At 43.6% G+C, this 25811-nt stretch overlaps 1 protein-coding gene across 7 annotated transcripts in view; it reads right to left on the bottom strand.

Moving 5' to 3' along the window:
- The window catches only part of PXK (PX domain containing serine/threonine kinase like), an 81851-nt gene extending 58950 nt beyond the window's left edge, over window positions 1–22901 (bottom strand). For 6 of the 7 annotated variants that reach the window (XM_042979283.1, XM_042979277.1, XM_042979284.1 and 3 more), the window contains exon 1: window positions 20488–20691. In XM_042979283.1, the coding sequence (XP_042835217.1) occupies window positions 20488–20589 (102 nt within the window). In that variant the 5' untranslated portion in view covers window positions 20590–20691. Of the gene's footprint in view, window positions 1–20487; window positions 20692–22884 lie in introns of those variants that run through there. The other variant, XM_042979282.1, reaches the window with a different exon arrangement.
- Window positions 22902–25811: the final 2910 nt, after the last annotated feature.

Below are 25811 nucleotides of genomic sequence, written 5' to 3'. Positions count from 1 at the left end.
CATTTGGCAGAAGGGAAGCAGTAACTAAAAGATAATGCCTGGGTCATGGTGTCAGACTGTGGTAGCCAAAATGATATCCTCATTAATGTTCCTGCCAAGACATTCTTTATATTTAGGTCCGTGATCTCCAAAGAAGGTGATTCTTCTGACTCAAATGACATTTAGCAATGTCTAGGGACATCTTTAGTTGTCGCAGGGGATGGGGGAGTGCTACTAGCAACCAATAGATAGAGGTCAGAGATGCTACTAAACACCTACAACGTACAGGACAGCCTACTCCCACCCCCACACCCACTCCCACCCAAGGACTACCTGGCCCCAAATGTCAATAGTGCCAAGATTGAGAAGCCTGGATTCAGGTGTATTGATAAACCAGTAATCCCAGTCCATGAAGGCCTGGGATGCAGGATGGTGCTAGGGTTACTTCTGCCATCATCTGCCCTTGGCCATAGCCCCTGGCCCACTGGTACTTCACATACAACACCATTTGTAATACACACATGTCCACCTAGAGTTTGCTTAGTTACTGGCAGCCTCAAAGCACACCCATTGTGTAAAAACACATTAAGGCACATCCAGGTTCCACTGTAGCCCCCAGGTCCCACCTGCCATGTGGTAATAGATACAGAAAGACAGTGGGTGGGGTGCCTGGATGGCTCAGTCGGTTAAGCAGCCGACTTTGGCTCAGGTCATGATCTCGCGGTCCATGGGTTCGAGCCCCACGTCGGGCTCTGTGCTGACAGCTCAGAGCCCGGAGCCTGTTTCAGATTCTGTGTCTCCCTCTCTCTGACCCTCCCCTGTTCATGCTCTGTCTCTCCCTGTCTCAAAAATAAATAAAACGTTAAAAAAAAAATTTTTTTTAAAGAAAGACAGTGGGCAATATAAGGTGATTTTGCTCAGTATATATGTGTGTATATGTATATATATATGTATATATGTATGTATATATATGTATACATATATATGTATGTATATATATATGTATATATATATGTGTGTGTGTGTATATGTATATATATATCCATATTTTTTTAAAGTAAATTGTAGCCCCCGTCTGGGGCTCGATCTCACAACCCCAAGATCAAGAGTTGCTCTACTGACTGAGCCAGCCAGGTGCCTCTGCTCAGAAATATTTTTATTCCACTTCAGTGAAACAAGGTGGTCCCTAACTACAAAACATTTGAATTTTTTTAGCTTGCTTGGTATCACCATCCACTTGACCAAAAGGAAGTACTTTCACCTCAAATCTCCAATTTGTAAACTAAACACAGCACAGCTGTCCACTGCTTGCAACCAAGCTGTAGCTCTTATTAAAGCAGAGAGGAGAGTGCCCTGGAGACTAATAGAAACCCAACATTTGAAGTCAGGCCTCCTCCTCCCGAGCTGGAGTCAGCAGCCCAGAATCTTCCAGTGAATCATTCCCATCTTTACCACCGTCTCCAATGTGGAACGGAAACTGCAGCATGTATAAAAGAGACAATAAACCGCCAAGGCCCATCAGGCAACAAAGGGAGAGCTAGGAGCTGCGGGGTGCAGCCCTGAGTCACACAGATCTCGGCCTGCCACCAAACCCTGCCATCTGCTGCCACTTCCCCCAAAGGGCCCTCTTCTTGCCCCTCCTCACAATACCACACCCTTTATCTTGGCAGGGCAGGGTGGCTACCTTGTCAAGCCCTGGCATGGGAGCATTGCGCTGGTCAGTGTGGTCTGGTGTGAAGTTCTTCAAACTGGAAAGGCATCAGGACCACGTAATTTCTGACTTAGGTGAGGTTAGAGAAGAGAGATGTAACAAAATGAGGACCGATCTGGTTCTAGGAACCTTGCTAAGCCCCTTATTCCATACTTCTCATTCCATCCTCACAGCTGCCTAGAGGGGAGATCTCAGTCCAGCTCAGCAAATTAAGTGAGCTGTCCAAGGTCGCACAACTAGGAAGCAGCTGACTGGGAGTGTGACCCAAATACCTGATTCCCAAGACCTTCCAACCTGCCAGGCACAGCCAGCAGTGCTCAATGACCTGGCGGGGGGGGGGGGGGGGGTGCTGAGTTTTTCCTGTAGCCCTGAAAGATGGGGGTCCTCACTAATTTGTGGAACTCAGGTGGTTCATTTCTAGTAATGTCGATCTGTTGACTCCTATCCTGAGGGGGGCAGGGGCAGGGTTGGGGCTGTTGGTTCCACAACTGTTGATTAACGCTTCCTACATAGGCCATTTTCCAAGCAAGCATCCCCACTGGCATTTTGTTTTCTGAGTTCCCAAAAAAGTATTGAAGATTTCCCTGCACAATAGCTGATATCCAAAGATGCCTTGGTTGGATGACATTTTAGGAAACACTGAGGAGGAAAACTTATTTTGAATCTGTCTGGCCCCAAATGACCTTACTGAGACTATAAACACAGTTCATTTTGAAAAAAAAAAAAAAAAATGTGTTAAAGGAGCTAAAACCAAAACTTCAGCAAACCTTCAAACCAGATTAACCCAGTTAATTCTTCTCCTTTCCCTTTTGGCATAGATAAACAGGTTTACTCAGAGACTCAAAGTACAGAGAGACAAAGGCAGCTGTTTGGCGGTATTTTACATGTCAGTGTCCCCACATCACTATATCTAAAACAGAGGGTCCCAATCCTGCTTGCTGCATTCTAAAATCACCTAGAGAACTTACACATTTTTTTTTTTTTTAGAGAGAGAGAGCACAGCATTAGGGGAGAGGGAGAGAGGGAGGGAGGAAAAGAGGGAGGGAGGGAGGAAAAGAGGGAGGGAGGGAGGAAAAGAGGGAGGGAGGGAAAGAGAGAGAGAAAGAGAGAAAATCTCAAGCAGGCTCCTTGGGATCATGACCTGAGCTGCAATCAAGAGTTGGACACTCAACCAAGACACCCAGGCACCCCAAATCACCTAGAGAACTTAAACAAACAAACAAACAAACAAAAACCCATACCCATGGTTCAGCCCTACCTCCCAGAGACTCTAATTTAGCTTCTCTGAGAGGAAGCACAGGCATTAGTAGGGCCTAAAAGTTCCCGGGTGATTGTAATGTGCAGCCAGGGGTGAGAACCATGGTTCTAAAACTTCTTAAATAGGAAGCAGCTTCACACTGCAAAAATAAAAACCCTCTCAAGAGAGGAAGGAAACTAATGAACCAAGCACCCACCAAACCTCACAGCCTCCTCTATCCCCACCCTCCTCGCCTCTTCAAGGGTACAGTATGTACCTAACTTGAGCCCTGCGGGGGTCCCCACACTGGGCCCTGTAGTGGTAGAACCATCGAACCATCTGGCGATGGCCCTTTGAAGCAAGTAAGGAAGAACCATTACCCTCACTTTGCAGCTGGGGGCAATGAGTCTCTGAAGGGATAAATGCCTTGACTAGAAAGTTATAGATCTGGGATAGGAGGCCAGGTCTCCACTACCCACTAGCCATATCGCTCCTCTGTATTCATCCCCAAATCCGCTTCCTCCTGGCACTTTCCCTTCAAAGGAAGGCCCGCAAAGAATGCTGAGCACACGTGAGCTCGCTAAACATCCAACACTGTCCTTTCCCTGCTCGGGAACCTTTCAGGCTCCACTGGCCATAGAATAAAACCCAACTTCTTAGCCTAGCTTCCATGTTCTGCTATCACCTAACCACAGTGTCCTAACCTGTTCCATCTACTCAAACCTTCCTCTACTCAGTCAGACTCTGGGTACCCTAAACACTCCTTATCTACTCCCCTCTTCGCAGGTCAACACCTGGGAAGGCTGGCTGTTTAATCACATTACTGCTATTTTTGTCCTATATCTACCTGTGTCTGGGGAAGGCGGGTAGGTGGGGGTGGGGGGGAGGATCTCTCCAACTGAATTAAATTCTTCAAGGGCTAGGATCACACATTTCTTTGTATTGCAAACAGCACCCACCACAAGGTCAGGCCAATAAGAAGTGCAGCAAATACCAGTTGGTGGGCATTTGTTAACTGATTGCTCCTTTGGGAAGGAAGAAGCATGCTGCTCTATTTCACGTGCATGTACATCGAGGAAAAGTCAAAGAGCATGCTCAAGAAAATCTCCATGCGGCTGCGGGTATGCGCAAATAGGTGAAGGGGATTAAGACATACAAACTTCCAGTTATAAGTCACAAAGATGAAAAGTACAGTATAGGGACTATAGTCAATAACAGTATAATAACATCGTATGATGACTATGCTTTCCATGATAAGCACTAAGTAACGTATAGACAAGTTGGATCACTATGTTGTACCCTTGCAACTAATATACCATTATATGTCAACTATCCTTAAATAATAAAAAAGAAAAATATTTTTAAAAAAGAAAGTCTCTGTGGATCTCCCAAGCCCTGATTTATTATCCCTTCAGTGGACTCAATATTCAACCCCATGGTATCACACAGCACAACAGCTGCAGCTCATGGGCAGAGGGCAACATCACCCTGAAGGGACAGCGAGGTTTCTGGGGAAATTCTCAGTTGCAGGACTTCTGCTCAGCTCACCAGCTACCTGCCTGGCTGCTTACAATTCTTAATATTTCACTTAGAATTAATGATTACTCCTTACTCTGCTAAGTATTATTTATTGTTTCATTTGTAGATTTCCAGTGCTGAAATGTACCTTTGTTTTATTATATAATGTGCAAAACCTGCCCCAAAACAAATGAAAGCATTAGGGTTTTTAAAGGCATTTGATGAATCTCCACTATCTTAACCTAAATTTGTGCAGGTGAGTGAAGCCAACTGTATCTCCTTTTCAACCAAGTGAAATAAACTTCATTTAAAATCTAACTGAATCGGGGCACCAGGGTGGGTCAGTCAGTTAGACATCCGACTCTTGATTTCAGCTCAAGTCACGATCTCAGTTTGTGAGATGGAGCCCCATGTTGGGCTCTGCGCTGAGAGTGCACAGCCTACCTGGGACTCTCTCTCTCTGCCCCTCCCCAACTTGCGCGTGTGAGCGCGCACTCTCTAAGTAAGTAAGTAAGTAAGTAAATAAATAAATAAATCTAACTGAATCATAGAACTGTGCGCTTTACCTTTATGCAAAACAAGTTCTCCGGTTTCTATTCTGTGTTCACAGAAGGGACAAGGAACACATCATAAACTTGCTTTGATGCCTGCAGTGAGAGCCACCACCTTATTTAGCATATGCTTCTCCCTTCTCCAGGCCTTTTGAAGTCCATGGTCTCCTCTGCGGGACAGTCTCCTGCCCAGCCAGGGGAGCTGCTCGCCACACCCAACTTCAAAGACAGCTGATGTTCCAGCAAGGAGAAACACTGCAAAGAAGCACTCAAAAATCCTTTTGGCCTCAGACATGACTACAGAATGGATACATTTTAAACAGCAGCTCCTATACCATTCTATAGTACAATGACCCTTAAATGGCACCAAAGCAAATTTACATAATTTGCTAAAATGGGAACCCATGAATTCCATCTTAAGTCAAAGCAAAGGGGAAAAAAACTCAAAAATCCAGGGCTCAATTAAGTAGTAATTAAAAATGAAATATGACCTTCAGTAATCCTCACATTTCTTGGGCCGACGCCCTAAAAGTGTAGAAACAGATGCAGTGAACATAACCTCAGAGAACTAATCACCACATATTTCACTGGCTAGAAAAGACAGAAAACACGCAAACTCTGATCTGGTTGGAAATAATGATTTTAATGTGGGCTCTGGTATCTGAGGGAGGCCCCCTCCTCAACCTTCACGCCCTAAGCTGGTAACGACCCGAGTACTTGCTGGGAGTGAAGTGTTCCTCCTCCTGGGGCCCCTTCCCTGCCTGCCTCCATGTGCTACTGCCCCAAAGTCAGGCTGCTGGAGTCCTTCTCGAGGTTGATGCGACTGATGACTAGCCACACTGTGCGCTCCTCCCCCATCTTTCCCCATGCCACAACCATCTCCCAGGGGAAAGGGCTTGGCTTCCCAGTCACAGAGACCCAATTCAAAGCCCAACTGGCCCTTACTAGTTTTGTGACCTAACTTTGCTGCATCTCTGGGCCTCAGTTTATTATCTACAAAATCGTACCCTTCCAACAGGATGGCAGTAAATATTAGATGAGGTTGCACACGTACAGCATCCAGCAGAGGCCGGCTTTATAACTTAGTTTTCTTTTCTGCTAAGAAATAGCAAGCATAATAAGGTGTGTGCAGGTGACTACACCATGGCCCAACTCAGTAAGCACAGGAGATGGCCAAAGCTCTGTGAAGGGCACCAAGGGAACAGCATAAAGGAACCCTTCTCTTTGAACATAGGAAATAATGTTATCAGTCTCTGATCTCTGACAATGAATGCCATTACTCTAGCCTCTCTCGTCCCACCTTCTATGCCCACTTTTATTATTTTTTTAGATTTATTTATTTTTAAGATTTTAAGTAATCTCTATACCCAATGTGGGGCTTGAACCCAGAATCCCATGATCAAGAGTCACATGAGCCACTGACAGAGCCAGCCAGGCACCCCTTCTAGGCCTTTTTTTTTTTTTTTAATGTTTATTAATTTATTTGTGAGACACAGAGAGAAAGACAGAGAGAGAAAGTGGGGGAGGGGCAGAGAGAGAGAGGGAGAGAGAGAATCCGAAGCAGGTTCCATGCTGTCATCGCAGAGCCTGACACAGGGTTCGATCCCACAAACTTTAAGATCATGACCTGAGCCAAAATCAAAAGTCAGACGCTCAACTGACTGAGCCACCCAGGTGCTCATTTGCCCACTTTTAAAGGGGCTAAGTAAAAAGCCTTCCCCTTAAAGAGCCTAGATATTAGCAATAAGACAATGGATAAGCTATTTATGGCTTAACTATATAGTGGAAGAATATGCAAGCCTTTAAAAGAGTATATTAAAATAAATTTTCATTACACAGGGCAAGGTGTACATTATAATGTTAAATATTTAAAAAGGATAGAAAACTGTGATAACATTGATAGGAAGACAGAACTGTAACAAATGTTAACAGTAGTTGTCTCTGGAGTGAAATTATGTGTGGTTTAAATTCTCTTAGCTATTTTTTTCATATTTTTCAGGTTATCCTCAATGAGCACATATATTACTTTCCTAATCAGGAAAAATAATTTTTCTAAAAGTTCCTTGGTTTGCTACACATGTAATTTAAAACATGCTACTTTCAAATAAAGAAGCCTGAGTGGTAAGGATTGAAATTGTCTGAGCTCGGATAAGGGCACAGTATGTTATCAATGATAAATGCAAGCTATCATCTTTTTTTCCTTTGGCAAGGGAACTTTCAGTCATTTTATGCCTCACCAGCATCTTTACTGTACTGGAGAGAGTGGAAAAACAGAAGATGAAAGTCAAATAAGTTAATTATTCTACTAGAATCAGGAGTGGTAAAATATTTGGTGGGAGAGGAGCTTGAAACTACGGGGAATCAAGGCAGGAAAGTCCCTACTGGTTTCCACAGAGTAGAACTGATCACTACCACCAAGGATGAGGGAGGGTTGACTGCACATAAATTTATTCTACCTCGCCTGAAAACATCATCGTATTCTCCTGAGATGCTAGTTCCAATCATAACCACGTAGGTGACTATACACACTACGCCACCATCGATCTCTTCAGAGCTGAAGGTAGTAACCGCTATGTTTAGGGGACACTTATTCTTCTGTCCCTCAGCTTATCCCATCTCCCAGGATTGCCTGGAGGTACCTGCAGCTACCTCTCTTTCACAAGAACCTCACCTCTCTGAGAGGGACAGATGCCTTAAACAAGGGCACTCAGCTAGGAAGTCACGAGACTGGACTCCACCCTAGGCCTGTCTGACCCAGGGACACAGCAGTTCCTACCTCCTTCTATGGCCTTAGGCAGGATGCTTACACATCATACACCCCTCATTTTGATGGACAGAGATCAGCTAAACAGGCAGAACCAGTCCCTCAAGTGAGGAAGAAGCCTGGAAAGACGGGCAGATTAAGTACGGGAATTCAGGCCTGGGTAATAGCAGTTGAAATAGCTGCAGAGCTCTCAAAATACCTCCTGGCCTAGTCTCCTGACTTTACTACCTCTGCGCTAAGCAACCCACCTCCTCCTGCACGTTCACAAACTGCAGTCTATGTAAATCTGAGCTGAACGTAATCTGGGCACCGCACAGAAGCTGTGTACAAATATGAAAAAATTATTTTATCTTCCCGATGCTACATAAGCCCCACCATGAACATCAGGCAGGTTCTGAAGAAGCAGAGAGGAACATTTTTATATGAACATACCTAATGTGGATGTCAGGTTTATGGAGTGAGTCCCCAGCAATGTGAGTGGTGGTTAATTTCTGTTGTACCAAAATGGAACAGAGTCTTTGACAAGGGCTGTTTATGTTTCCGCACTATGCTCCTACTAAACTCTAACAACAGCTGCACTTCTTTCCTGTGCTTTACTATTAAAAACTATGAAGGCTCTGGGCCTCAATGGTCACAAAGCCCTACTGGTCACAGGGCTAGCAGGTTCTATGCTCTAGCTCAGCTTTTCTTACTTGATTCAGCAGTTTGGAGACAGTACTGACCTAAGTCTGTGACATCCAATACAGTGGCTGCTGTGCACATGTGGCTAAGGGACTGCATTTTTAATTTTATTTAATTTTATTAAATTTATGTAGTCTAAGTGGCTACCTATGGCTACTGGACAGTGTAAACTATTTGCAGATATAAACATTAGAGACTTGTGAAAATACAAGCATACGAAACATATATGACTTGCTTTTTTCTCCATTTAACATAAAATGAATCTCTTTCCATATTAGTAACCATACATCTGGATGTTGTTTTTAATGTCTGTATCTGGGCTGTTCAATATAGTAGCCACAAGCTGTAGGTAGCTATTGATGACCTGAAATGTAGCTAGTCCAAATTGAGGTATGTTGTAATTGTAAAATGCACACCAGGTTTCAAAAACTTTGTATGACATAAAAAACATAAAACATATTATTAGTTTTTATATTGATTATCTATTGAAATAGTATTACTCTGGATACATTGGGTTAGGAACAGATTATATAAATTAATTTCACCTGTTCCTTTTTGCTTTTCTAATGTGGCTACTAGAAAACTTAAAATTACACATGTGGTTTGCATTACATTTCCATTGGACAGTTCTGCCTTAAAACCTCCACCGCATGTAATGAACTAACTCCACGCCTCGGTAACCAGGATGGGAGAACTGAGAAAATGGTAATCCAAATCAGTGTCTGGTTCTGTGGCTCAAGGGAGGACCCCTAACTCCTCCTCACCTAGGCCTGGGCTTAGTGGAGCCATCAAACAGGTCCACTGCCCTGAAGGTCCTAATAACAGATCAGGTTGGGGATGGCTCAAAGTCCACTGGCCTATAAACCATTGTGCCACCCCCAGCCCTATGGCCTGGAGGAAGTTACTGACCCTCTATGCATTCATTTTCTCCCAACTAAAAAATGGGGATAATAGAGAATTGTTATGAGAATCAAATAAGAATCTAGAAGAGTTTGGCAATTCCTTATTAAGTTAAATATACACTTATCGTAAGACTAAGCAACTCCATTCCTGGATACTGGCCCAGGAGAAATGAAAGTATGTCCACACAGACTTGTACCCAATGATCATAAGATCACTATTCACAATAGCCCCAAAGTAGAAATGACCCAAATGTCAACCAGCTAATGAATGCATAACAACTACTGAGCAGTAAGGAGAAACATGCAACATCATGAGAGAATCTCAGAACTTTATGCTAAGTGAAAGAAGCCAGACACAAAACATTACACCCTATAATATGTATTTACATATAACATTCTAGAAAAGGTGAAACGGCAATAACGGAAAGCAGATCAGTAGCTGCCAGGGATCAGAGGAAGGATACTGACTGCAAAGAGGCATCAAGGCAATATGTGATGAATATGTTACAGTGGTTGCCTGGGTGCAGCATTGGTCCAACTTAGGAAATGAGATAAGTTAACATAAAGAGCTGACCACAGGGTTGTGCACCTAGTAAGTACTTAAACAATGCTGGTTGTTAACATGGCAAGTACAGCTGCCTTTTCAGTACTACTCAAACTTTCTAGAACCAAACCCAGACTCATGATCTTCCTGGTAAGACTAGCTACTGCTCACTTACCGTGGACTATTTCTCTAATCATTTCTGGTGCCTTTGTTTCCCTCATGGCCTCTACCTAGTAGACCTCTCTGTTGTGTTCCTCCCTCTCTCCAGTCCTTCTCTCCCTCCTGCCACTGATCTCATCTGGCCTTTTTAACCCCACTGCTTCATTACCTCCCTGGACTCTCCTCTCCCCTTCCTTCACTCTTCTCATAGACTCCTACTGACTGCCAGCAAACTAGGCTTCCTAAAATACCTCTTCCACATGCTACAGACCTGCTCAAGTCTTTCACTGATGTTCGGACCCCTTAGCCTAACCTCCAAGGAGCCCCACAACGGGTGCCAGTCTCCCTTTCCCATCTTTTACCCCACACCAGAATCCACCATAATAGACCCTTTGGGAATGAACAAAGGCAGGGAACCTGTCTTTCAACCTGCACCCCCAGTGCCTAGACTGGTGCCAGCAACAAGGGCCATACTTACAGCAGTATCTGCTGAATGAACTCCTGAAGTCTGCAAATACAACCTGGCCTCAGAGAACACAGCTAGTCATGCTTCAGGTTTTTCGGTTTTTCTGTGTTTTTTTTTTTCTTCACATTTATTCATTTTTTGAGAGAGAGCGAGCAAGAGCGGGAGAAGGGCCAAGAGAGGGAGACAGAGAATCCAAAGCAGGATCTGAGCTTGGAGCAGCCCAATGCAGGGCTTGAACTCACGAACAGTTGAGATCATGACCTGAGCTGAAATCAAGAGTCTGCCGCTTAACTGACTGAGCCACCCAAGTGCCCCTGCTTTAGTTTTTAAACTAAGATCTTTCTGGTGGATTAGTAACAGTTTAGAACAGGATGAACAACTAGGGTCTCTGGAAGGATTTACGTGTTAAAGGCTTCTGTGTCTAGTTATACTTTTTAAAAAATACATCAACAAAACAATTTATTTAAATATTTTCTCCCTTTAACCCCGAACAGACTAAGAGCTTCCAAGTGTACACGCAGAAAGCATGGGGGCAGTCATAGAGATGAGTGTGTTCATGGTTTCTTTCGTTTAGCATGGTTTGGGCCACTACATAGCTTTTTAATTGATTTTGCTCTGAGTCATACTTGGTTTCATTTACACCTATTAATGGACCATGACTAAAGGCAGGCTTTAGGAATGCCAATGGTAAAATATGAGTTAAGTGAGAAGTTAGTGAGAAATATGAGAAGTGAGAATCATCATAAAATTGGTGATTCTGCAAATTGTCTGAAGATGCTCATTATCAGTGCCTTAATCTATATTCACCTTATCACCATTCTCACCGCTGCTGTTTCAAAAAAAAAACAGTATAATTCAGATCACAAAAATTATGTTAATTTTTAATAATGTAACGATCTGAATAAAATATATTTTTAATTCAAAATCACGTCCAGAGGTTTGTTTTTTTGTTTTTTGTTTTTTACAATTCAGGATTACTGTGAAAGGAGTCTGCAAGTTCAAATGCCTGGGGAGTGCAGATTTAGAAGCCATTCTCTGGAACGCTGTGAAGCCCAAACTCCCAGGGGGACCCAAGTGGATGGAGGCACTCACACCGCACCCTCACTGCTCCCGGGCACACTGGCACTTTCAGTACCTTATGTCCCCTTCTAGCAGGAGTAAGCTCCGTGCTTCATTCATCTTTTTATCTTAATACACGACCCAGTGCCCGGCTCGCAGAAGACTCCTCGTGGGTGCTTGCTGGCATCCCCAACACCTTAGTGGCTTTCCAACAAAGAAACTGCGTGCTTCAGAGAGTGAAATGCACCCAGACCTGATGTATGTGCCCACAGCCTGACTGCTGGTGCGTGGCACTTAGGGGAAAGGAAGTTGGCAGGGCTCTACAGAATATAACTGCATTTCTCAGGAAGCAGCATTCTGAAGATGTCAGCTGCCCCCCACCCCCTCACAAATGTCAGCTGGCATGGTCACTTGGCAGAGTAAGTGGCAGGGGAAAGAACAAAGCAGAGGGCTTTCTATTTTATTTTGTCACCCCGCTGCCAAAGGTCAAATGTGTGTGCGCCAGTGCTGGTGATGAACAAAAGCTGGGAAGTGAAGAGCTGAAATGGGCATTTGCCCGGGGTCCCCTTCCCTTCAGGCCTGGCCTCCGGGAACACATCTGCCAGTTCAGTGGCCAGGCCCCGTGGCCTGCCCGTTTGCCTCTTCCAGCTCTGAACATCAGCAGCCAGCTCTGCTGCCAGGCAGCCGCCCTCAGGGGACCCCATGCAGCATCCCCCCCCCCCCCCAGCCTGGCTATCAAAACGTGTCCCTTCAGAATGAAAAAGAAAAAGGAGGCAGTGGAGTTGCTCTTTGACATGCCACTGGTCTCTCTTGCAATTTGTTAGCAAAGTAGTCCTGGTGAACAGTGAGAAAAACTTTCAAATGAAGAGTTCGCCTTTTTCCATTCAACATACTTGAGCGCCTAACAAGTACTGGTACCTAAAAAGTTACTAGTGCTCTGGCAAATACAGAGGTAATACACTACATCAAAACAGCTGATACTTCAGTGTTGAGTTCTGCTCGGAATGTTCCATGTGTGAGCTCAGTGAATCCTCACAGCAGCACTGACATACTCTTCCTATCCCCACTTTACAAAGAAACAGGCTGAGGAGATAAAGCAATCTGTCCGAGGTCGTTCAGGTTTTGTCTCTTTGCTCCTGCCTTGCACTTCCACATGTGTGGGAGGGAGATGATATAAACAGAAAACAAAGTAGTAAGAAATAACAGGTATGTAAAATGCTGGCACTTTGGGGACCAATAAAGCTGAATGGGCATTTCAGAGGAAGGAAGCTACAGCCCAGATAACTGCAATCATACAACAAATTCATTTATTCAACAAATATTTATTGAATGCTTACTATCTATATGCTAGGGAATGTGCTTGTTTGAAATAGAATCAAAATAATGATACATAGACACGAAAGGCTGGATTTAGAGGGAAGGAAAAAAAAAAAAAACCTCAAAGAGAAAGACACGGACAGACGCAGAACAAGCTGCCGTCTGACCCTTACCATCTAAGGAGTGGGAAGGGGCACAGGTGTGTCCTCCTTGCACAGATGCTCAGAGGCCTAGGAGCTCCTAAGTAAGGCCTGCTCACCACTGCATCCGAGCGCTGACCACAGTGCCCATTGGAGGGCCGGAGCTCACGAAGTACCACGAATTAACAAGCAGAAGGCTGCTAGCAGATGTGGTGACCTACATGGTCGCATGCAGGGATGCCTCAAACATGGCAAGGTGTCACCCAGCTATTCCCTGTGCTCTGGTGGGACAGTGGGTACTGTCATGCCTGCCAGACCCTTGGCCTGACTAGAGGTCTGGTGTGAGCAGGCCCGCTTCAGTCTCCATTTCCCTCTGCGGGACTAAAGTGCACCAGTCACCTGTCACCTGGGGGAGGGGCAGGCTCAAAGGAAGACCTGATGAATGAGGCTGCTTTCCCTTTTCACCTCTACAGGTGGTTCTGATGTTTTAGATCCAGGACTACCCCATACCAACACTCTATTCATTCCCTCTTCCCACCCTAAACCAGCCTCAACTGAACTGAGGAGAAATGACCAGTTTCTGATGAGCCACACAAAAGAAAGCAGCTTTGTTTAGATGTCATAAACAGAGAGCTGGCCAGGGCACAAACGCCCTGCTTTCCAGCACAGAGCCCTTTGCCCTTCCCTTGCGCTACTCCAATAAGTCATCTGGGCACCTACAACTAAATGCACGAGGCAAGGTGCAACCCAGAGCAATTTCTGTCACACCAGCAGGACATAATTGATCTATTGTTCTAAACCCAGGGTTCCTTAAAGCAAGGTGCAATGTTTAGATGTATGCTAATTCTCCAAGTTTGCAGCTTAGGAAGTCTTACCCTAAGATTCAATGCCTAAGAGCAGGCTTCAGGCTTCAGTGAGGTTCTGGGAGGTTATCTAAGCATGTATATGCACATTTATGGAGAATTTGTCCCTCTGATAACATCGTGAAAGGAGTTAAACCCAAAGAGGTAAAGACCTTGTACTAAGAATATGTCCTCAGGGGCACCTGGGTGGCTCAGTCGGTTAAGTGTCTGACTTCAGCTCAGGTCATGATCTCACGGTCTGTGAGTTCGAGCCCCGCGTCGGGCTCTGTGCTGACAGCTCAGATCCTGGAGCCTGTTTCGGATTCTGTGTCTCCCTCTCTCTCTGCTCCTCCCCTGTTCATGCTCTGTCTCTCTCTGTCTCAAAAATAAATAAACGTTAAAATCTTAAAAAAAAAAAAAAAAAAAAAAAAAAAAAAGAATATGTCCTCAGTTTAGCATCCTGCAATGTTATTAAGACTTCCCAGGGTGACTGCTGAACGGTTTGGGGCTTCCTTTTGGGGTAATGAAAATGTTCTAAATTTAATTATGGAGATATACAACTCTGTGAATATACTTATATTGAGTTGTATATTCAGTGGGTAAATTGTATGGTATGTGAATTATATAAAGCAGTTACTAAAAAAAAAAAGAAAATGGGGGGCTGCCTGAGTGGCTCAATCGGTTAAGCATCTGACTCATGGTTTTGGCTCAGGTCATGATCTCATGGCTCATGGATTCAAGCTCCACGTTGGGCTCTGAGCTTACAGCACAGAGCCTGCTTGGGATTCATTCTCTCTTTCTCTCTCTGCACCCCCCTCCCTCAAAATAAATAAAATTTTAAAAAAATTGGGGCACCTGGGTGGGTCAGTTGGTTAACTGTCCAACTCTTGACCTCAGCTCAGGTCTTGATCTCAGGGTCGTGAGTTTAGGCCCTGCATTGGGCCCCATGCTGAGTATGAAGCCTACTTAAAAAGAAAAAAAATTTTTTTCTGGAACACTCCTGTTGCAATGGATTCCTCAAACTAACACTATGTTAATAGAAGCACCCTCTTAGCCACGAAAAAATAACTACTCATTATTTGAAGACAACGGTAGCAGTAGCAATGCAGTTCCCCTTACTCTGTACTCTTTTAGGAAGAGGAAACACTTGATAGCTTACTCTTCAGTGGGAAATGACCAGGCTCACCCCAAATTTGGTAGTTAGCAAGATCAGCTGGAGACTAAATGGTCAATCTGCACAAACTCTTCCCCTCTAGTAGTCCAAGTGTTTACCCCCAAATGCTTGCCCCTTAGTCCTTAGTCAAAAGTTTCAAGCTGAAAATGAAGGGCCCTGTCTTCTCCTCTAAAGACAGCCATACCTTAATTTCCCTTACTATGTGCATATTACTCGTGAGAGAAGTCACTGACAAGGATGACTTCCAGTTAAGGTGAAAAAGCAATGGAAAAAATCTATTACCCTCCCTTCTACAGCACTCCCACACACTCAAGCACTTCTGAGTTCTAAAACCATGCTCGACCCCAGCTCTCCTGTCTCCAGGATGCCAAAAGCTAGAACATAAAGGAGTCTCATTTCATGGGAAGCTGCTTAGAAACCTCTAGGAGCTTGAAAAGAAACCACTACCTGCTTGCAGTAGAAAACAGGTTTGTTTTAGTTGGCCCAAATGAACCCATTTAGATCATCAATCAACAATCTATATTTTGGAGCACCTGGGTGGCTTAGTCGGTTGAGCGTCAAAATCTTCTTGGTCTTGGCTTAAGCCATGATCTCATGGTTTCATGAGTTTGAGCCCTGCATCAGGCTCTGCGCTGACAGCATGGAGCCTGCTTGGAATCGTCTCCTTCTCTCTCTGCCCCTCCCCTGCTTGCTCTCTGTATCTTTCTCAAAATAAGTAAAAATAAACTTAGAAAAAAGAAAACAAAAAAATCTATATTTTGAACTCTTTTTTAAATGTTTTTATTATTTATCTTTGAGAAAGAGAGAGAGACAGAGCCTGAGTGGGGAGGGGCAGAGAGAGAGGGAGACACAGAATCAGAAGCAGGCTCCTGGCTCTGAGCTGGTCAGCACAGAACCCAACATGGGGCTCGAACCCAAAACCACAGGATCATGACCTGAGCCGAAGTTGGACACTTAACCGACTGAGCTACCCAGAGGCCTCTTTATTTTGAACAATCTTAAGATCACAATTCATATGGAAGCTGTGTACACAGGGGTGGATAGTTACAATAATTCCCTAGGGAACAAAACACATAAGCTCTTTTCTCATAAAATAAATTTCAGCCCCAGAATCCTATGTTTCTTCCAAATAACTATAGCTGGCTTCTTATTTGTATTCCTACTACAAGAAATCTTGCTAGGGGGATAATTCTCAAAAGAGATGATAAATGGGGATTAAGTATTACCAGCCCCTAAATCACACTGCAAAAAATTTACTTCTTCAATAGGAACAGTTTACTTACAATCTCTAAATTAACTAATTACCATTATCTAAAAGGTTCCAACTCAGACTTCTGCAACTGCATCTATCACAAGTTTCAAAGACAAGTGGTGAAAAATATATAACCAAGTAGAAGACAAGTGATTAGATTCCAAGAAAATAACTCTTATTATCTTATTATAATATGAAAAAGTGCTGCAAGTTAACTACCATGTAGTCTGCATTTACCTCTGTGAGTATCTTCAAGGAATTTTTTTTTAAGTATTCAGTATAACTTGGAATTGTAAAGAAACATCCAAATAGTATTCCAAAAGGAAGCCCAGATAGATCCTGATACTGAGCACTGGATTGCCTTAAAATGTCAAGCTCAGAAAGCAATGAGGTCTGCTAATTTGGCATCACATTTGAATAGGTATTCTGATGATGTATGAATAGAGTTTAAAAGACTATAAAATAGGTCACTGCTTAAAAAGCTGAGGCTCAATAATGCAAGTCACAAAAGGAACTTCAAAACCATCTGTGTTATGACAGGTAAAGACTCTGACTTGTCTATACCTTGGAAAACGGAAGACCTCAGAATCCTATAGAACAAAAGCTCCGTGAAAGCAGAAGCTGTCTAGCTGAACACCAGATCTCCAGCATGTGCCTGGCACGCAGTAGGCACTCAGCACATTTTTGTTGTATTAATGAGTACTGTTGAATAAATAAACTCTTCAGGAATAGTTTCCAAAAGTCAAAGGGTCAAGGAGAGTAAAGATTCTCAGTAAAGAGCTCAACATGTAATATTATCTTTCCCACAGGTTTTTTAAAATGTTGTTATGCCTCAAATATCACTAAAATTGTCTTTTGTTTCTGAAGAACAAAGTGCACCAACTGCGGAGGAAATGGGCCCTGATTCAGATGAACCTCACAGAGAGTATTTTAAAAGGAGAAAACTGAGATGACGCACTATCACACTACAGCATATTGACCAGCATATTTGATAACAACCCTCTCCAAAACTGTCGGGTTCCTCTGGTTTCTATTTCAGCTAGGTAAGCAGTTTTTCAGTCCATTTATTTTAAAAGTTTTCCCTTTCCCATAGCCAAGAACTTCTACATTTCCCTTGTCTTCTCTTAGTCCCTGCAAACTTTCCCATAATTCACCTGTGTGGCTTTTTATTCAAATTCCTTTTGTTTGGAAAATCCTTCCCTTTCCTCCCATCCCAGGCGGAAAGCATCCTCCCTAAGTACAATCCCTTCTGATTTTATGTAAGTTTCATTTCCTTGCAGCAGAGGCCTGGTCTATTTCCTGAAGCCAAATTCATTGTGCTCCATAAAAGTGAAGATAAAATCATTCAAACCACAGTCAGGAACAGAATCATCTACCAGTCTGTGGTGCCCTTTCTGTCAATTTCTCATTCCAATATGACTTTCTGGTGGTGACCTTGTGTTCCTTTCATCCTGGCATCTCTATTTTCTAATCCACAGAATTTCCCCCCCCCAAGTCCATAAATTTTAAATCATACGCAACCTAAAATTTTCTGCTATAAATTCTGTTTCCCAAAGTTAAACAACCTTGATAAATGAAAGGAACTATGGACAGAAATTAGCTGATTTACAATAATAACATTTTAATGTGTTTAATCCTTTGGATATTATTTTGCCAAGGAGTAAATAGAAGAAAAGAAATGCACAAATACTTCATAAAGACTATTTCATTTGATCTTTGTAATAACCTTGGAAGGCAGGCAGAACAGGCATTTATTACCCCCTTTAGAACTATAAACTAAACATCAAAAAGTTTACTTTTCTGACTTGCCCAACCAGTGTCACAGACCAACTAGTATCTGCCCCAAACCATATTAAGATCTTGCCTCTTCCAACTCAAAGGCCATCTACTATATACTCTCTGTATGTTTCTATCCTACAGCCAAGGAGCTACTTCCTAGATATTCAGCATTTCAAAGAGAGGATAGCCCTCTGGCTTCTGGGACACCATCTCCCTTCAGCTAACAAGCAGGAAAGCCACCTTCAACTTTCCCAATAGAAAACAATGCTCTTTTCTCTCATATACCACCATTAACAACTACTTTCCAACATAATTTCCAACAGTTCCTGCTTTAAAGGGCCTTACTCATAATGAGCTAATAATCCAGAAAATCTGCATCAGCATATGATTTTCTCAATAAAGTTCAGGGCTGATGCAACATTTCTCAGTCTGCAATTCTACAGCTAAAAGGACAAGAACACAGAACAGTCAAAAATTACGCAAGACAATGTTACAGTTTTTTTTTTACTCCACCACATCTGCCTCTATGGGTCTCCTGTGAGTCATTGTCTTTTGTGTTCAGTCATCATTATAGGAACTCCCATTCTCTAAATTATTTTATTTCTTAAAGAAAAGCTCTGTAATAAAAATGGAATCCTATTACATCTTTCACCTTGCTGAAGCACTGACCCCTTAACTTAGCACCTCAGATGCCATGTTGTTCCAATTTTCACCACTACCATTTTACACAAACAAAAAAGAGGCAAAGTAATGTTGCAATTCATTTATTTATTCATTCAACAAACACATACGAAATCCTATCAGATACCGGGACTGGGACCCAAAAATAAGCAAGTATCCCTCCTCTCATAACCTGGAGAAGAGGAAAACTAAAAAAGTAATTACAGAATAAACTGATCTAGGGTAAGGTGGAGGGGAGCACAGGGCTTGGGGCAGTGGCCTTCATGGAATGCTTCCTGGAAGAAGTGATCTGTAAGCATTTATATAAGCATCTCTTTACTTTCAGCACAAAATAAACATAAAACACTAACCCTATTGAAAGTTTGTAAGATTTACTTGCCAAGAGTCAAGTGAAAAACCTAATTTAATAGCATAATTTATTCTTGACTACTTGCCCTAAATTTCGACCCTTAACCTATACTCCCTTCAGCATAAATTACAGAGGGTACAAATTCTGCCATATACAGTGCCTTCTCACAAGTCTGTAAAACAGGATTAAAGATATGCACAACAAAATAAAACGCACTTTTTAAAAATACAACCATTTCACTAACTGGAAATAAACACTTTAAACAATCCAAACCCTACAAAGCATGGCTGTCGGAAGAGGAAACTGAGGTTTAAAAAGTCCCACTTTAATACAACAGAATAAAAGATCTCTTTGAAGTCACCAGAACAGCTTGAACAAAAAGAGAAACAGAAGGCTATTGTGGGGCTTTAGCCTCCAGATGATGAACCCCAAACACACTGCAATGGTAAACAAACAAGCCTCTGAGCCGGAATCTGATTTGGTGACCTGACAAAACATTACAATTTAAGGAATCTCTCTCTCCCCATTATTCCCCAAAGTTCCACTGGCTAGCAGCTCGTTTTCTTGCTGGTTCCTAGGTTTATTGCTTGTAAATTATAATGCAGTATGCTTTTCAAAAAAAAGGTACAGGCGAATGAAAACAACCCTGGTTTTAAAGACCTATAAAAGACAGTATATGTAACAGAAATAGTGTTTACTATGAGGACCTATTACTCCTTTATGCCACTCCAGTGGATTTTAAACTAAAACGAATGCTACCACTGCCCACTAAAGAGCAGGTTACAGGAGAGAAGCAGCACACTCGTACACCTGCCTCAGCAGGACCCCAGACTGCCTCCCTCACCATTTCCCGGTGCTTAGGCCAAGTAGCTGCCTAGAAACTGGGGCTGCAGACGCCAACCACTTATATTCTGCTATCCCAACAAGTAGGCTCTAAAGTCATACTTCCATTTGGTCAGGCACATACATCCTCATCCTCACCACTCAGATCCCCAGCTGAAGCCAGAGAAACTCAGCGGCCCCAAGGAGAAGGCTGGCGGCGGGCAGAAGTGGAAGAGGGTCCCGAGTGACCCCTTTACTCCGCCAGTCCAAGGTGGGCCCGGTAATCCAACATCTACAACTCGGAGCGGCACCGCCGAGACCCTCGTCCAGCTTGGCCCAGGGGGCTGCGATCTCCCACCCGAGACCCCAGCAGACCTCAGAGTTCACCTGGGCCCCGGGGCCCCTGACCCAGAACCGCCGCCACGCCACTGCCCTCCTGGCCTGGGCCGCCAACCCCTGGCCCCGGTCCCCGCCCGGGAGACCCTGTCCGGCCCGCGCCCGAAACCCTCTCGCGGCCCGGGGCCGCCCCGCGCCGCCCGCCCAACCGGCGGGCCGCGCACCGTGTGGGACTGCAGGCTCTGGCTCGCCTCGATGGCTGCTGTCAGCGGCACCGTGTCGTCCAGCAGCACCTTGCCGGCCGGCGGCTTCTCCATGAAGGCCATCCCGGGACGCTCGTCCGCCACCACCTCGACACCAGGGGCAGGAACCAGAGGCGCCGACTCCCGCCGCCCGCCCGGCTCCGCCGCCGCCGCCGCTGTCAACACGCGCCGCCCCACGCGCCGCCGCCACCCGCCGCGCCCGCGGGGTCCTAGCGCCGGCCTCCCCGCCGCCGCTGTCAACACCGGCCGCCCTTCTCGCCACCGCCTCCCGCGGGGTCCTAGCGCCAACCTACCACAGTCACCTCTGCCCTCGACCCCTGTTTTTCAAGCTCTGCGCATCCGCTCGCGGACCCAGTATCCTTAGCACCGGCCTCAGACCCGGGACATTCCACCCCTAAGCCATCACCTCCGGAGATCCTCAGATCCGAAGACACCGCGTCCTGAGCCCTGCGATCCAGGAACCCTCAGGCCAAAGATTGCCAAACCATGCCTGGCAGTGTTGGGCTTCTCACTTTAGGGCCTCAGAAGCTGGGAATGCCAGACTTGAGATCTTTAGAGCTGTACCTCTCCCACCCAGGCCTCCCGGGCTCAAGGATCCTAGGATCCAGAAAAGGGGCCTTCAGGGTGAGCCCCTCAGTCGGAGCCCTGCAGATCCAGAAACCCAGAAAATCCAGGTTTTACTGAACCTATCCTAGCTTTTCAGACCCAAGAACCTAAGAGCTGGGTCCTCCGAATTGGACCCCACAGTTGGAGCCTTTGGACTCCAGGACCCTCAGACCTGAGCTCTTTGAACTGGGGATCCTAAAAACTGGGCCTCTGTCCGGGACTCCAACCTCCACCTTTGTCCCCAGCCACAAAGCCTTATCAAAAAGAAAACCATAGGCCCCTAATGGAGTCACTTATGCTAAACCACATCCCCAAACCCAGGGCTAACCCCCCAACCTAACTGCAGTTTCAACCTCCCCCAGAAATGTAGTTTTAACCCGGTCAGTCAGGAATTTTCTGGCCAGCACCAGTGAAGTAATCTGTCACACAGACCTAATCCATCCCCCCAAAGGAAGATAAGGTAATTTGCATAAGACCCCCTGCTCTTCCTCTAAGGGAAAGTCACCTTACTGAAATAATCCTTTCTTTTGCTAATAACCTTCCTGCCCCACCATCCTTCCTATAAAAACCATCCATTTTGTACAATTCCTGAGAGCCTCTTTCTACTTACTAGATGAGATGCTGCATGATTCATGAATCACTTAATAATGCCTATTAGCTCTTCAAATTTACTTGGCTGCATTTTGGCTTTGTAGCAGCCTTCAACCCTGAGAACCCTCAACCAAGATTCTGTAGACTTGGGGTTTTCAGTGCCACTGTACTGGCTCCAAGAACCTCAAACCCAGAGCCAGAGAACTTTGAGATCAACTTCTCAGCTCCAAATTAGTCTCCACAGTCTTTCTGAACCCTAGACCACAATTCTGGCACTCCCCCGCCCTCCCCCCACTTCCCCCATCCGGAAATCCCACCCACACTGCTCTTTCCCAGGGCTGCATCCCCAGACAGTGGAGACAGACATGGAACCAGATGACCAGGATCTCTAGGGCTCTGGTATTTACCAGCTGTGTGACCTTGAATAAGTTACCCAACCTCTCTGAGCCTCAGCTCCCTATCTGCAAAATGGAGATAATAATACCTGTATGGAAAGGTTGGGATGTGGAATGCAGTAAGACAGGATGGGGCTTGGCACATTTTGCTCAACGATATTAGTTAACTTCCTTCCCCTACAGTTCACAGAATGGGGAGTTTCTAACTCTTAAATTTGCCTCCCCTACATTTCTATATTTCAGACAAGAACTTAAAAGTTCTTGGTAACCCCACCACCACCATACCACCACCACAATGGGACATGACAGCAAAGGCCTCCACAGTATCTAAAGAATACCCTCTCCAAATCTTGAGCTTATAGAGATTGTTGGGCAAGTAGCCACGACAGACTGAACATGTGAAAAGGGAAAAAAGAACTTCATGATTCGGTCCTAATATAATCAGAATTCTTCCTGCATTCCATTTTTGTCTCAGCGTGTTTAAAAGCAGCAGTCTATTAAAAGGCAACCAGATATGATTTAGGGATGAGTCAACTTTTTAGTTCCACTTTTTTTTTTTTTTAAGGTAAATGGATTATTTCATTGCCAGAATCACAGAAACCAAAATTCTGCTTTAATCATTATTCCTGTCATGATGTGGACCGACTAAGACAAGACTCTTCTCAAATAATGCTGGTGGGAGTATAAATCGGTCCGACCTTTCTGAAAGGCATTTATCCATTCAACAATAATTTATGGAGTACTTACCATGTAATAGGTACCTTACCTGGCGGAAGGGGCTAGAATTTGACAATACATATCAAGGGCTTTGAAAATGTTCTCACTCAGTAATTACACCTTTAAGAGGGTATCCTAAGGAAATAATCAAGAGATCAGTGAAAATAAATATCAAGAAAGGATAAATACCTAACAATAAGGAATTGGACAAATCATGGTACAATCATAAATAGAATATTTTGCAATGATTAAAAATCAGATTATCAAAAGCTTTTAATGATGTTGGGAAGTGATCTTGATGCGATAGTAAGTGAAAAAAATATGTATTTTTTGTATGATCCCAATTTTAAAAAATGCTTATATAGAAAAATAACAAGTGAACAAAATATGAACTGAGGGCTCTAGGGAAGTGGGATCATGATGCCTTCCATTTTATGCTTTTCTGTTTTTTTTCAAAATGTCTCTAATGAAGGTATTTTACTTGTATATATCTCTCTATATATTATATATATAACTTGTATATCTCTCTCTATATATATATATAACTAACATCAAAATGTCTCTAATGAAGGTATTTTACTTGTATGATCACGAAAAAAATAATATTCAGCTGAATTGCAGAGGTTGTAAAATAACAACTTTGTCTAAGTTTTCCTCACTAGGAAAAGGAAACTGAAACAAGAAATCAGATATTTGATGGAATGAAGCCAGAGACTCTCAGTCAGACTTTCCCTTTCTCTGGAAATTCTTGCCTGAAGTAAGCCCCTCAGAATAAATACTAGGGTGAGCTTTATAATTTCATTTTCATCTGCCCATATCAGTACCTTGTCAGTGGTCCCCTGAGGATCCTAGACATAAGTAGGTCCCTATTGTCTGGAAACCAGGCCCCAAACCCTGTGACAGCTTTTGGAGTGGCTCAGGCTGAATGTGGGGAAACCTTTCCCAGGCCAGGGCTGATCTAAATCAAATCAGCTTTGCTTCTGGTCTCGGGCCAGGTAAAGCTAGTGACTTCTGTGGTACCTTGGTTTTTGCCCCATGCACCACTACTCAGGCTAGCAGGGAAAGAAAAAGATTTATATTTCTGTATGTTGCCAGATGTTTAGATGGCCTACAGGTTGTTTGGCAACTTGACGTTTGGCCAGAAGATAATGAGGATGCTTTACTGAGGATGCTTCTAGACCTGGCAACTGCTCTACAATCAAATCATAGAAGCTTGTGAAAAACTCAGTGCTTCTTAAGCAGCATTGCCTCCCAACTCAAAATTATTGCATTTCTTTGAATATTGATGACCTGTATAAAAAACAACAAAATTTGATCAAACTCACATAGGATCATTTTTCTTTCCCTTACGTGTTGCTATTTTCCATCACATCATGGAGGAATTTTGCCCAGGGTTTAGAAGGTCATATGAACTGTTACAGCTAAAAGCCACCCTGGAAATTGATTGTGACCTAGAAATTGCCTGTTTGTGGTGCCTCCTATTAATCCTGTTCTATTTACATAGTGTCAACATTAGTTTTGGGTTTTCTTATGATTTTGAACTTAAATGGTTTCTTCTAGTTGATTTTGCCCCAACCCAAAATTTCTCTGAAGATGTTGAGAATTCTTGTGTCTGCTGTGTTTGTAATCCAAATGAAGGCAAGCCAAGAACAAAGAAAGTGAAACATCTGGGACCCTGGAGATACGGAAGTGCAGCCCAAGAGTAATTTCACAGCACTCCCATTCTGCTCAGATAGAGCTGGTTAATAAATTATGCCAACACATGAGGCATTCAGAGTGCTACAGCTGCTCAGAGTGACAGTCAACCCTTGGTAGAGTAAGTTTTAATATAAAAACTTAGTAGATATAATTTAATAGCAATTTTCTTTGGGAGTAAATTGGGTCTGTGAATCATACTCTAAGAACATAAAAGAAAAATGACTAATAATTCAGCACAAAATGAAAACCTGTGGTTACCTAAGAGGTACCAGTGTGCATTTAGCAATTTCTTCTTCTAGATGAATACACAGGTCAGGTCTACAAGATGAATGGTGGCTGTGGTGAGGCTTTCTTCCCATTGCTACTCAAGATTTGCTGCTCAGAAAAAGAAATGAGTGGCATCTCACCAATATGGAAATGTTTCTAATAGAATATAAAAATCTGTTAAGCAATTTTCCAGTACATTAGGCTGAAATTGCTTAAGATGGGTATATCTTTCTGTAGCAATCAAACATTACATAAATTGCAGTCTTACAATGCCCCTATGTGGAAAGTGCTAGTACAATTTGGCCTGCTATCTTAGTACTTTTGTAATTCCTTCCACTTGTGACCTAGTACAAGCAAGGCCACCTCTCAATTATCCAAGAGAGAATTTCCTAATATGAGGGTAACCCATGCTTTTATTAGAAGACTCATTCTTTCTGGCATCTCCTCCAGGGCTCAACATGAAAAAGACAACCAGCCAGTTTCTCTTATAGCTAGCTTTTACAAACCATCAGTGGTTTGAGAAAATCTCTGAGTAAAAACAGTAAGTCATCACTTACAGAGTAGTAGTCCCTTCTCACCTCCTTCTCAATTCCAACTTTTTATTGATTTACGGAGATCAAAGAAGACTATGGGACCCAGCAAGCACAAAGGAAGGAAGGAAGGAAGGAAGGAAGGAAGGAAGGAAGGAAGGAAGGAAGGAAGGAAGGAAGGAAGGAAGGAAAAGAAAAAAGAAAAAGAAAAGAAAGGCAAAGTGCTCATATTGAGAAGGTACTTTTGAATTACACAGTATAAATCAGTTACCAGTCAGATCTGGTACATTCCCCTTCCCCCACCATACTTGGCCTACACTTAACTTTTCACCTTTAGAATAATGATTTCAGTAATTCTGCTCTAAAGACAATCACTGAGTGTCAACTGAGAAAAACGGTAGGTGATGGTTATGGGTGGAAGCCACTAAGTAACAGTGTTTAGGATAATGCTACAACTATAGCAGGGAATGAGATCTAGCAC

The sequence above is a fragment of the Panthera tigris genome, chromosome A2 (genome assembly GCF_018350195.1).
Source record: "Panthera tigris isolate Pti1 chromosome A2, P.tigris_Pti1_mat1.1, whole genome shotgun sequence".
In the NCBI taxonomy this organism is placed as follows: Eukaryota; Metazoa; Chordata; class Mammalia; order Carnivora; family Felidae; genus Panthera; species Panthera tigris.
Note: the sequence above shows the minus strand (reverse complement) of the source record. Positions and strands in the feature narration are given on the sequence as shown.